The sequence below is a fragment of the Protopterus annectens genome, chromosome 6.part0 (assembly GCF_019279795.1).
Source record: "Protopterus annectens isolate FY-2018-M chromosome 6.part0, PAN1.0, whole genome shotgun sequence".
NCBI classification, from domain to species: domain Eukaryota; kingdom Metazoa; phylum Chordata; order Ceratodontiformes; family Protopteridae; genus Protopterus; species Protopterus annectens.
Genome location: NC_056737.1, coordinates 382,296,372 through 382,311,344, shown reverse-complemented (window position 1 = coordinate 382,311,344; position 14,973 = coordinate 382,296,372). Strand labels below are relative to the sequence as shown.

Genomic DNA, 14,973 nt, shown 5'->3' with positions numbered 1-14,973 from the left:
GCAACTGGACAGACCACAGATGTTTCTAACCAAGAGAATCCAGGGCCTCCAAAACATGACTTACATGAGAAGACTGAAAGCCTCATCACTGTACTCTGTATCATACAGACTGTTGAGAGGCGACTTGTGCCAGGCCTACAGAGCAGTCTCTGACTCTGCCCTAATGGAAATGCTGCATGTCCGCAAATCAAATGGGACAGGATTCACTCGCTCCAGGGATCTCAACCTAGTCTGTGATAGTAACAAAACATGTTGGAGAGACAGATCTATCTCCCAGAGATTGCCACTTTGAATAAGCTCCCACTTCATGTGAGGCAGAGCTCCTCAATGTCCCTACTTAGGTGGAACCTTGGCAATTGGATAAGTGACTGTAAAGTCACCCTGGGGGTGGACTTATATCCCTCATGGACAGAGGTAGTCAGTGCTGATCACAGAATTGCAATGCTAACAACTACCATCTAACTATGGTAAGTTAGGCACAGGGGATTTTCTACATGGCTAGGCTTGTAAAGACCCTATGGGCCATTAGCCTAGTAACTTCCTATGAACCTATTTGGATGTCCAGTAGATGACAGTGCTCAGACCATAGAGATTTCAGGTACCACTGGATCTTTCTCATGTCTAGCTTGGCAAAGGGTACCATTGGAATGGTTGTTGCCATGTATCCCAGGGTTCTTGGAATCTCCCTTGCAGAAATCGACTGAAGGGGAAACTGACTAAAAGCAGGTGGAAGGGGACTGTACTTTCACTTGGTGGAGAAAGGCAGTCATCAGATGGGTATACGGCCTGCAACCCAAGAAAATGACTCCTATGAGGGAGTTATAGATGACTGAGGGTGCATCCCAATCTGTCCAGAAGTGAATTTGTGAAACTGAGATGCAAATGTAGGATGTCCCAAGAGGCAGCCTGCATAAGAAGCCTGTTCAAGTAAGGGAACATATCTATACCCTGAGTTCTGCAAAAAGCAATGGCTGGGGATAGGCACTTTGGAAAGACTATCAGAGTGGTAGATAATACTTTTGAGGTCTCTGATTTACTAATGCTGCTGACATCCATGATCTGTTATCTCTGTGGGGGCAGTAGATGCCTTCAATGCTGATGTGTCTATGTTGGTTGCATTAAGTTTGCTGTGATAGCTCCCCATGACTATTCTGCTAGGGCCCCCAGACTGGCATCTCTGTTGAATGTCTACAAACAGTAAAACTAACCCTATTGCACAGTCAAATATTTAAACTTACTAGTGTAAAAAATAAAAATGTTGCCTGGCTCTCCTAGTCAGAATCAATGTAATTAGGTCATTCAGTTGCTTTTCATGTAGTTAACAAATGTTGTATTTCTGTGACTGTGAGTAAATGGGCGACTTTTGACAATGTTTTATACTAGGCTGAAATAAGAGGTAATTAAAGTCTGAAAGATAATTTTTTTTTTTACATTTTGTAGTGACTTAAAATTGTAGTTTATGTTATCTTAAATTGTAGTCTAACGAGTATGCAACATTTGTTAGTTTTTTTTTGCTAATGTGTCATTTTTTCAGAGCACTGTCTCTAAGAAGTGTTTACCAGTACTGTTAACAGTTTCTATATGCTAATATTTTTGCTTATAACAAATACGCATGCATATGTGGGAAAGAATACTGTATGCCAGCTTATTAACCTTTTGCTTGTGTTTCACATGTACAACCACATGAATGGTTACTGGATGTGATGGACTGGACTAACAGAACCGAAGGGTGAAATATATAATACATACTAGTGTGGAGGACATTATAAGCACATCATTATAGTTCAAATGAAGCCAATTAACAACAAGTATGGGGAAGGATGATGGCGGTGTGAATGGTCCTCTGCAGGATTAGAGACTTGTCTAGTGTACTACAGTTGCTAACAATGTTGTAACTAGAAGTTAGTCTACATGTTTGCTACTTGACAAAGAACCTACCATAGTGAGCATGTATCAGGGTTGGAGGACAAACCTACCATAGTGAGCATGTATCAGGGTTGGAGGACAAACCTACCATAGTGAGCATGTATCAGGGTTGGAGGACACGGGGTAGTTTAATGGAAGTAGGGCAGAAAGTAGAAATCTTGATTGAAAAAAATGGAGGGAAGAGGTGCTACAAGGCATTGAATGGGCACAGATGACCATTGACTGAGCACTGAAAATAAAGGCATCAGTGTATCGTGGCATCACAAATACTGGCTAGGTCGTCTTCAAGCTGCAACTTGCTAGGTGTCCCAAAATCTTAATAACCAGCTATACATTAAAAGAAAGTTTTGTATTTTATCCGGTTTTAGCATCAAGCCAATACATATAACTGCCTCTCAAAACTGGATAAACTGTTCTTATTCCTGCTTGTGGCCTTAGCAGACTTCCCATTCTATCCTATTATACACTTTATATCAGTTCTTTTGTTTCCCTCTCCAGGTTCTAGTAACCACTAAAAGACAGTCTAAAGCCTTAGTACAAAATTGTCACATTTCAAAGTCAGTGATCTATTACGCTTTTTACTCCTGACCTACTGTCACTGCTACGACACCTTTAACTAAATGTATTTTCTTGAGCAGTTCTGGAGTTGACATCTATTATCTGTTGAGTGTGATGCATCACACAGTTCAGTTTTCTCTTCCAAAAACATTATCGATTTGACAAGATACAGATTTTACACTTCTGCCCCACTGCTTTTTGTTTTTTTTTTTTAGCAGTTCCATGTATCAGACTTCAGGAGAGAACTCCTTCAACAGACATCTATGATATTTAATCTACCATTTCTACCATACCTTTGACTCATCTTCAAAGGTGCAATTATGACATTTTGCTGTCAAATTACAGTTTAGGTGTGCTGCTCTTTATGCCTATAGAAATGCATAAGTTCTGTCAAATTATAATTAATAATTTGGTAAGTAAATATTATACTTAACTGACCAAACTTGAGCTGTAAAGCTATCGACCCTTTTCAGACTGCATTTAATACATTTTTTAGCAAACTGTCATATCACTGGTAACTGTGTTCAGCTGTTTCTGTATAATCTGGCTTGCATGTTCACACACAACTTTTGTGGTCTATCTGTCCATCTATTAATCAATTCATTTTCTTTTTTTTTTTTCAAAACAGGTTTATTGTTTTAACATATAAGAGAAATATCATAACAATTTTATACAAGTAATTAAAAATAGGTATTATTATAATATTCAACAAAACAACTAAAGTATTTACAAAGACATCCACTACAATCAGATCAATTAATTAAACTAAAATACCATGCTATTGAAATTAAAATTTTTTTAACAAATTTTGTAAATTATCCCATACAATATAATAAGATGTTTTTCTATTTGTTCTTGTCCTAATTGTGTTTATTTCCATATGGCATACTATATTCATAACATTTTTAAATTCATTGAACGAAGGAGGTGTATCTGAAATCCAATTTCTAGTTATTATTTTCCTAGCCACTGCTAGAATAGACCATAACAAGGGAAGCTTAACCTTTTAACACTTTGAGGTACAGGTGTGTTGAATAATATAAGAGATTTAGAAATAATGAAATTATCTGTAAAAGAGCCTGCAAAAATTCATTAATTGACTTCCAGTATTCTTTCAATTTTATACAGTCATAAGACATATGAGCCCAGTCAGCATTAATTTCTACATTACATCTCTTACATAAATTATCTTTATTATTTATTTTATTCATCATCAAAGGTGTATAAAAAGATCTATGTAAAAATTTCCATGTATAAAGTCTCCAGACAATGGAAGACGTAGTTCTATAAGCAGATTCCAATATATATTGTTTATCTTGTTGATTTGGTGGGTCCCCATTAATAGAAGTGAAATAATTCCAGTATGAATCTACACTGTAAAAGTTTCTTGTCTGATAATTTTATGTATGTATGAAAGTTTACCTTTATCAGAAACTTTATGTTGTAAATTTAATATCAAGTAATCAATCAGTGTTGGAATAGATTCTTTAACTGTTATAGACATTAGATCTATTTTATTAATGAGATGTTGTCTAAAGGTCTGAACCTCTAACCAGCAAGTTTCTCTTAGATCAAATTCTTGTTTTAAGAAATCTAGATTTTTAACTTTATTATCAGATATCAACTGATACCAGTACTTTAGATCATTATCTATAGCTAAATGAGTTCCTACAGAAGTAGATGACAAAAGCATACCCTGAGTATAGGTTATAGGGAATACAATAAAATTCTATTCCCTATACTTAGGGTGCATGAATATAAAGTTACGATAACTAATAATAATATTTAATGGGTAACAAACCATATGTTTAGGTGTAATAGGTGAAGTACAAAATTCCTTTAGTAACCATAACATGGAGTTATTTACAATCATATTTTATGTGTTAAGGAGATTTTCATGAAGTGCATACTAATTAGCTCCCAATAATCTTTCCATTTTGTGACATATGACTGATCTATTAATAAAGTAATAACTTTTACAATAGAAGAGATAGTATATAAATTAAAGTCTGGAAAAGAAATACCCCTTGAGACCAGCTATTAGTATGTTTCTTTAATGCAATCCTAGGTCTATTAGGTGCCCATAGGAAATTTAACATTAGTGTATTCAGTTTCTTGATAATTATTTTTGTAGGTGGAAGTATTATTGATTGTATTAAGTATAAAATCTTGGGAATATTATCATTTTAATAATTGTAAGTCTCTCCTCCATAGTAAAAACATATTATTCCAGGTATTAAAAGGTTTTGTAGATTAAGAAAGCAGGTATTATAATTATTATATATAATAGATTTAATATCTTTAGATAGTATTATACCTAAATAAGTTATCTGACCTGAATTGGGTACATATTTAGTAAAATCACTAATGAGAATATTTTTTCGTGTATATATAGGTAGTATTTTAGTTTTTCTTCATTGAATATTAAACCAGAAATACTTTTAAAATTCATCATGTTATCAAATAGAGACTGCATAGAAGAATTAGATCCTGCAGATGTAATTAGAACATCATCTGCAAAAGTTGAATTTTGGATGTTGTATTTTCATCTATTTCAAAACCCTCTATGTCAGTACTGTTTCTGATCAAATTAGCCCAAGGCTCCATTACTAAAGTGAATAATAGTGGAGAAAGTGGACATCCTTGGTTTGTACCTTTAAGAATGGGTATTTTTGTGAAACATATGTTCCTACCTTAATATAAGCCAACGTTCCTTTGTATAAATGCTCAATTAGATTTACAAATGCATCTGAGAAGTTTGTGCACTTCATTAAGGTAAACAGATAGTCCCAACTTACTGAATCAAATGCTGAACTTATATCAAGACTAATAAGTGTTAAATCTTTCTTTTTCCTATTTGCAAAATCTATTAATGTTAAAGTTCTTCTTATATTATCAAAAGTATTTCTATTTACAATGAAGCCTGTCTGATCTATATCTATAATGCCGGGAATGATTGTCTTCAATCTATCAGTAAAAATACTCATAAACATTTTATAATCAACATTAAGTAATGAGATGGGCCGATATGAAGAACATCTAGTTGGATCTTTATTAGGTTTTAAAATTGGCGAAATAAATGTATATTGCCAAGATGCCGGGGTTATTAACTCAGTTTGGGCCAAAATAAAAACCTTATGTATTAATGAATATGTACTTTTAGAAAGGATTTTATATATCTCTCGTATAATACCATCATTACCCGGTGCTTTGTTTGATTTAAGCTTATTTATTTGTGTAATAACTTCTGTATATGAAATACTCTTGTCCAATAGTTTAATCTGTTGTTTATTAAGCTTTTTATTCATGTTTGTGGTTATAAACTCCTTTATTTTATCTTTAGGTTCCATGTTAATGTTATTATGGTTAATTTTGTGAAAGTGATTTCTAAATTCATCTAGTATTTCTGGTATACTAGAAACATTCTTCTTTTCCTTAGAGAAAAGATTTCTTTGATATGGTTTTGTTTATTCAACCTTTTGTTTTATTTTTAAGTCTATGTAAGTATTTGGGGCTTATTGAATAAGACAAAACTTGCATTCTCTAAAGTTATTTTAACTTTATGAGTTAAAATTTCTTTGTATTTCTCATTTAGTTTGTTTATTTCTTCAATAACTTTCTTGTCCATAATATTTTCTTTATTATTATGTTTATAAGAGTCTAATTTACTTTGAATATCTAACAATTCCTTATCCCAAGATTTCCTTTTATTATTATACCATCTGATACTTTGTCCATATAGGTATGATTTTAAGGCATCCCAAACATAAACAATGGAGACTTCAGGAGTATTATTTATGTCTAAAAATGTTTTACTTCTGAAAGTATATATTCTTTATAGTCTTTTAGTTGAGTTAAGTATGCTGGTATCCTTTTGATCTGAACATTATGAGTATTTTTTATCATGAATTCAAAAACAATTGAATTATGATCAGATATAGGACATGAAATGATTTTGGAATTAATTAAATCTGTTACCATCTGGTTAGAAATAAAGACCCTATCTATTTTTGAATAAGTTTTGTATCTGTTAGAAAAAAAGGTGTATGGTAATGATTTTGAATCTATCTGATCATTCAAATGATAAGAATTAGCAAAATCATTTAAATGTTTTGCATTAGATGTAATTCTTCTTTTCCCTATAGTGGTAGTATCACTTTCATGTAGTATACAATTAAAGTCACCAGCTAAAATAATATCTCCTATAGAGAATGATATGATCTTATCAAGATGATGTTTCACTGTATTAATACCAATTCCAGGTATCCAATATACATTAATTAAAGTGCAAGTCTTCCCATTAATTTGTATTGTAACCATACAAAACATTCCTTTGTCATCCTGATAAGACATAATGGTTTTAGGAATGGGCATACTTTTATTCCATAAAATAGCCACTCCTCTTTTTTTCTGAGTGTGCTCTGAACTAACTAATACTGTATATTTGTTTGTGGCTAGTTTATCAATATCTTTTTTTCAAGAGATGGGTTTCTTGCAGGAAGACTAAGTTGGCCTTATGTAAATTAATGTATCTTATTAGGCTTGCCCTTTTACATGGATTATTCAATCCATTAATGTTTAAAGAAATTCATTTTAAAGATGTCATTTGGCATTTTTAAAACTTAAGAATCTTATGATCAAAATAACAAATAACAAGATAAGTAATGTTACATCTCCTCCTTTAGGTGTACCTTTAAATATAGCTGTATTTATTGAATCTCTTATGGGATGTGGGATAGGATTAAATTTTGTTTGTAGTGACAATGAATGTACAAAATATATTGTGGATGTCAAAACTATATACAAATAACAATGAACAAGTGAAAATAATGTAAGGATTAAACCTTGCATCCAGCCTGGAGTTATAAACTCCAACTTAGAGTAGTATTTACCACTCAAGTTAACCCCCTACCCTAAGCAGCAGTACCTCAGCTACCACCTTATCAATTTAATACTAGTTATATTTAACTGAGGTTAACAGTTTTCAATTCAATTATCTAGCAAGACAAGACTACACATTTGGTAAAACAGCATCATATAAACTAAAATAAACCTTTTTTTTTTTTTTTTTAAACTGTTCATACTACTATATACATCCATGTAATATAAAACACTTATATTCAAATAGCATTCAAATAATCTTGATGTTAGAAATCAAGAGGAGAGAAAAATAAGTTCTAACATTCATTTAAATCAAAAACTTTGGCTAATATGATTCAGACATTACATATATTAAGAAGTATCTACTTTCTGTCGTGTAAATGCAATTAACAGCTTCCAAAAAAACCTTGAATTGCTTGTATATGAGCATTTACTCAAACTCATTATTGTCAATAGAATAAAATATTGTATTCATATAAATTGTTATAAATCATACTGCATAGCTATGCAGATTCTCAGAAACACTTATATACACATATACATACATAGACACACACACACACACACACACACACACACACACACACACATATATATATATATATATATATATATACACACACACACACATATATATATATATATATATATATATATATATATATATACACACACACATACACACACACACACACACACACACACATATATATATATATATATATACATACATACATAAACACACAAACACACACATACACATATACATATATATATATATATATATATATATACATGCATACACACACACACACACACACACACACACACACACACACACACACATATATATATATATATATATATATATATATGATCTCACTGAGTTGTGTCCTTGCCGAGCACTATCTTACTAGCTGTCCCTACAATAAATCTATCTGCTTTATACAAAATAATGCACAGCAAACACATTTTAGTAACCAGATTTTACAACCATGCTATACTACTGCTTTAAAATATATCACATGACAATTTCTTCCAGAATAGAGTTATAAAATTATTTATGCTTGTCAATCAGATGAATTAAATGGGTTATAGTAATGTATATGTTTGGAACATAAGTTTTAACACAGATTATTAAGCTGCTGTTAAGTAGATTTTCAAAAACACTTGAATAAATGTTTCATTTTCTATGCCTTCTAAAATAAGACATTTACTTACTACAAGAAACTGTATCATTTAAACTCATTATAACTGACATATTTTATGAATTATAACATAGATATTTAAGTAATTATATAAAATAACTCACATTTAGATGTTAAAGAGTTCATTTTCCTTCACATAGTCGCATTTGTATCATTTCTATTTCCTGGTAGAGTGACATTTCTGAATCTGTGATGTGTCAGTGTGATATCTAGGTCAAAGGTGAGACTGGTTGCTTTCAGCTTCTCTGTGAGAATTCTGAGAGTTGAAGCTTTTGAAGTAGCTCATGGACACTGTGCATGAGACAGCCCACATCCCAGATTGTCTCTCTTAACATTTTGGCAGGAAACTTATTAAAAACTAGTGACAAACATTCATTTAGCAGTGTAAATGCATCTAAACATGACAAAACCTTCACAATATATTTTACAGGTTATTACAGCCTCTATGTAAGTGAAATTAAGCCCAAAATTATTAATAAGTAATAAAACTCAATATTTTTGTCCCAACTCAATTTTTATGCAAATCTTATTATTTACTGTGTCTATATGATCAAAAACATTTCTATATATTAATAAAAAAAAAAAGAAAAAGAGAGTAGAAAGTAAAAGGGTGTAAGGCAGAAATAAAAAAATATAAGAGAAAGCTATAAGAAGTATATACAATGGAATATTACTTACTGTTTATATTAATAGAGTTCAAAATAAAACATATTATTTACTATTACTTAGTTCTAATTATTATTAGTTAAAGCATGACAGATTATTTACAAACAAGCATAAGCAGTATAATCAAGAAAGTATAATTAGGAATAGCATTTGAAGAACATATAAACTTTTTACAAGGAATAAATATGTTATTATTTTATTAATCATATTTTCATTACTCTTCTCTCCCTGCCCTCCCCCACCCTTTACCCACTACATAATCTAAATAGAATGTCATTGTTTAAACAAAGAAAAGAAGAAAAGGAGAAGAAAAAAAAAAGATAAAGAAAAAAATGTATCAAATTACTGACCTTACTTCTCCTTTTCAGAAAGAGAAACAAGCTGAATCACAGCTTGCCATTAAATCTCCAGATATTTTGACAAGTTATGAAACAAAACATTTCTTTGCACACAGAGAATAACTTTGATTAAATCTTTTTCAAAATATGTGTGGCTTCTTGGTAATGCAGGAACTATATTTTAAAAGATTAATAATAAAATAAAATGATGAGAGAACAAAAAAACATAGAACAAATCATTTGTTTTTTAGTCTCTTCTTCTTCTCTGAAGTCTTCCACGAAGTTTCAGTTGCCAGTCTCTTTAATGAAGGACTAGCCCATTCCATTTCCTCTATTTTATCCAAAATCTTATTTTTTTTGATAAACAGTAAAGCAGAGTCTAAGTCATCGAAAATTTTAGGACCATCAGGAAGGAAGATTTTAAGCTTGGCAGGAAACAGAAGGTATGTTTTAAACTGTGCTTTTTTAAGCTCCCTTATTAGTGGCAGAAAAACTTTTCTTTTAGCTATTACCATGGAAGAATAGTCATTGTCAAAACGCACAGTTGTCTCATTAATCTTAACAGGAGCTTTAGCCCAAGCAGATTTAAGAACCATCTCTTTATCAAAAGATGATAGAAATCTAACTATAACTGATCTAGGATAGTTTTTGTTAGAGTTAGTATTAGCTATAGATCTATGTGCTCTTCGATACCAAAAGAGAATGCTTCTGGTAAGTCTAAAGTTTTAGGGAGCCATGTTGTTAAAAAGAAGTAATATTGTTACCTTCAATATTTTCTGGCAGTCCAAGAATCCTAATGTTATTGCGCCTAGATCTATTTTCCAGGTCATCCAGCTTTGTTTGTAAATGTGTATTTTGTTTCAGCAGAAACTCAATGTTGATTTCCTCTTCTTGTATTCTATTTTCCATGTCATTCACAGCTTCTTCTATGCCTGTCATCTGGATCTTCTGTTGTTGCAGGTCTATATGTAACAAGTCTATTTGTTTTGTAGTTTTTCTATGAAGGTGTCTATTTTAGTATCCATTTTATCCATCTTAGCAGTAAGTTGCTGGATTATAATTATCAGAGACTGAAGTTCTTTCTTGATGCTGGAGTCTTGAGAATTTGTCTTACTGGAACTCATTTCAGACTGATAAACTGACAGGAAAATTTCCAAAGTGATTTCTGACAGGAATATTGTTAAGATTTCCTTTCTTTTTTAGATATAGTTCAAGAACTATATAAAACAAATATATTTAGAAAGAAAATTACTTCAAAAATTAATTTTTTAAGTAATTAATTCCTGTCAGTGTAATGAAATTGGTGGAGCTGAAGAAATCTGCTGCTATCCTGTGTTCATCCTTGGCCACCTATCAATTCATTTTCTTGACTGCTTCTGCTATTAAGGGCTGCAGTGGTAGCATTATGTAGAATGTCTTCAACTTGGAGTTCTTCACTGCTTTAGTTTCTAACAGCAGGTCCTCGGGTTAACTCCATAACAAGCAATGACCACCTTTCAAAGTCACAACCTATACTACTGAGGTCAAGACTCCCCCATTATATGTGAGAATCTCTTCTGCAGGTGGTCACTGAACTCATCTTGCAATAAAGCATTTGCTATGTGCTCTCAAGACACCTTAAATTGCATGATGGGTTTACCAGGTCTTTCCAGCCACTGACTAGCCATTTGACATAGCTCACCACACAATGCAATCAGTTAACAGATCAGCAATTACCTCGTACTCAGTGTCCAAAGGATACAGTCTCAGGTCTGATGGCAACTACAGAGTCTGTCATCAACCTTTGGCCTGAGGTGGCATCGAGCAGATGTATGAACAATTCAACATATGAACGCTGAGGGCTACAAATAATTCATGACTAGCCTGGATGTCCACTAGCAATTCACTGAGTTTAAATCGTCATAGTTATTCCTCCCAATCACACTCCCTACCTATACAGCCCATCATGATATCTCAAAATAGTGCTACAGCATTAGTAGGTTATTCTACCTCAAGAAACACATTCACTGCTTCGAAGAAAGCCAAATACTATGAACAACTGTCAGGTGGATATAGAGAGTGTTTTGTTATGCAATTCACAAATGCGATGAGCCCCCCCCCCTCCATTCCATCTGCACAAAATCTACATGTACAGTAATTTGCCAGGGACTTGCTAACATCCTCATATCCATTTGGGCCCACCTTACAAGAAGTAAATCCAGTGCAGGACAGAAAACTTATGAATCTTAAGTCTGGTGTGTTAAGACCAAAATGACCATCTGTATCTACCTGGCACTTCTACTTTTAACGTCTTGCACAAGCTCTGGTTCACTCCCCACAGAGAGGTGAAATCATGAGTTATTTTTCATTGCCACAGTCTATTCCATCATAATCTGTTCTGCCCCTTTCTGCAAATCAATGGCATCGTATCTAATCCAACCTTCTGCCTTGCAATCATGATACATGAATAGCCAGTCCACTAAGTGTTCAGCAGTGAATACCACATCCAGAAATGGGTTATGGTATCTCTGTTCTGGCCAATGTTCTCTTATTCTTTAGATAAACTAACATGGAGTCACTTTTTGTATGAGACCCCTCCCCTAAAGCCAATCTGCTAAGGAAAAGGCTACACACAACATAGATGTCACTATCATAGGGATATCCAAGCTTCTTTACCAGAAGAGGATTACAATCCCAGACTTTTATGGGTTTTCTAATTACAGGAATATTCTCTTGCTATGGGAATATTGACTTATCTCCTCTATCAATTCCCCATACTCGGAGACAGCTTAACTTTATAAATTCTATTTATTAGAATGCATTTATGCAGAGGAGGGGACTGTTGGTGTCAATATTTCCTTTATTATTATACAGCCTACCTCAAAATGCTACCACCTCAGAATTAGTAAGGACTGTGAAGAGATTTGCGAAAAACCCCTGTCATATTTGGATGCATAACGGGTTAACATGCATATGTGTCTGCATTTGATAGTGTGTGTTGGTTTCAGGATGCCAATGTACTAAAGGATAGAAAAACTAAATTCAAGTTATGTTTTTCCTTCACAGTTCTTTTATTTCAAGGATAATTTCAGTTCTTTCTGAGGCTACATATTCAAGAGACTATCGGTCTCCAACATCTGTATTATCTGTATGAATATAAAGCATTTATTTTTAGTAAAAGGTACTTGGAACATTTTCTATATAACACAGAAATTCCATTCAGTGCAACCCAAGCTAAACTATTTCTAAAGTTTTCTTTTTTTTTTTTTTACTCACTTTACTTCAGATTGCAATCATTTTTATTTTAGTTTAAAGTTTGCTATTCCTGTAGACTGATCTTGCGTGCAAATAACATACATAGAGCTTTGCCCACCTATATCCTCAACCAGCTACAGCAGGAAAAAAATGCCTTGAGTTGTACTACAAACAATACAGGAAGCCTTGAAAACCATCAGACTAAAGGGATACTTTATTATCTAAATTTAAACACTGAGACTCTCCCAGATATTTAGGATACTACTGTTCAAGCCCCAGCTACTTGTAATAAGTACTCAGGGGAGATGGGCAAATCTGTGTGTCATTAACTTTTTTGTTACAGCTGCTCAGTTTTCAAAATGTATCCATGATTCTCTTGTCTGAGCAAAATGCATATAAAGTTCTGATGGTGTGGAAAGCAAACCTGAACCTATAACAAAATGAGGCTGTTTGAGAAAATTCCAAAAATGTAGATACACAAGTACACATGCAGCTAAGAACTTTTAATTCAAAAAGAATGTTTAGCACAATGACAATGGAAAACAAACAACTTACCTCAGGAGTTGTTTTCTTAAACACGTCTGTGCCATGTATGACATCATTCATAATACGAGACTGCAACTGGAGATACTCCTCTTCACTCAACAGAATAGATTCGAGCTGTGTTCCACAGCTGGGACACTGGCTACTGCAAGGTGCAAATAAAAGTGCTTAGTCTCTCAATGGCACGTACACTAATTATTTGCTACATTGAAACTCTACTATAAATTCACTGCTGCTGTGGAGAGTCACCACGTTAACATAAATGTGTACTTCTGAAGGTATAGGACAAAGGAAAGATGCTGTACTCTGAAAACTGCTACACAAGAATTAGTAACTTTAATAAAGCAAGTCTAAGAGCTGTCTGCATTAAGTGAATAACTGGCCAGTCAGACAAAAGGTTTTTCACCCTCATCTAAACTGGTTACATAAATGTACCAATCCCTCATTATTGCTGTAGATAAATGTGTGTGTATGTACCTTTAAGAAGCCACCCAAGGGCTTGCACAAGTTAATAAATACTGTGCATGTGCAAGTCTGACTGCCATTTTGTAGTAAGCTGTTGAGATGTAAGCATGTATGCATGTAAGGTCTGTCCGTTAACCAGTTCATTTACGTTTTATGATGCTGCTATTCATCCTGATGTGTTTCTATGTATTAAAGCATCTAAACAAAATATTTCACCTGCCTGTCATCTATGTTAGAGAAGGATGAGCGACATGGCATCAGAAGCGGCAGTTCTAAAGGGACATGAGGTTTAGAAGAAGAAGAATGGCCAAAACGATTCATTACCAGAAAGAGTTCTAGTTTTTTCCACTTAAGTCTGAGAAGCACCTGTTGGCACTGGAGGAATATAGAAGAGTGGTTCATCTCTACTGCACGCATAATTAGCAAAACAGGTCAGAAACAAATTTTAAGTATTATAACTTGCTCAAAACTATTTCTTATTTGCAAAATATGAAATGAGGCATACAAAACACTAAACGATATTTGAATAAACCGATATGTCCGATACTGATAAAATATTCAAATTACTATGGAAAATCTTAAGTTTGAATTACATAAAACTAATAAAATAAAAGGAAACTACTGCATTTTCACTAAGCATGTATTTTTCATATTAATTAAAGACATCCAAGTTATCAGAAGTGTATAAAGTTTTTGCATGTTTGTGCAGTACTACAGCAAAGTTATTTCGCAAAATACAATGCATATTTTGCAAAGTACAGTATTTTGAAGAGTTTAGTGTGCATTTGAATGTTATTACAAGCTCACAGACCCACAGAACAGTTTGTTCATACGTAATTACAAGGGCCATATTTTTCAGTGTGTTTGTGCACATGGTAGACAGATTTTGGAAACCCAGTGCACTTGTGTTTGGCAATAATACTGCAGAGAACTGGAGAGTGTTTGAGCAAGAGTACAACATTTTCATACAGGCTCCATATTCAGATAAAAATGACTGTACAAAGGCATTTAGTCTGCTTAATTTAGCTGGGTCAGAAGCTACTGAAAGGGAGCATTCATTTGTGTATGCACCTGCTGTCTATGCAGGAGAGGGGGAAAACCGTCATACTGTTGTACATGCTGAGTCAGGGGAGGACCCTGAGTGCTTAAAACGT

At 33.3% G+C, this 14,973-nt stretch overlaps 1 protein-coding gene across 1 annotated transcript in view; it reads right to left on the bottom strand.

The window, feature by feature from the left end:
* The window catches only part of LOC122804326 (protein only RNase P catalytic subunit), a 1,488,843-nt gene that overhangs the window by 1,174,970 nt on the left and 298,900 nt on the right, over nucleotides 1-14,973 (bottom strand). Inside the window, exon 3 of the mRNA XM_044074121.1 lies at nucleotides 13,367-13,499. Within this exon, the coding sequence (XP_043930056.1) occupies nucleotides 13,367-13,499 (133 nt within the window). The remainder of the gene's footprint in view (nucleotides 1-13,366; nucleotides 13,500-14,973) is intronic.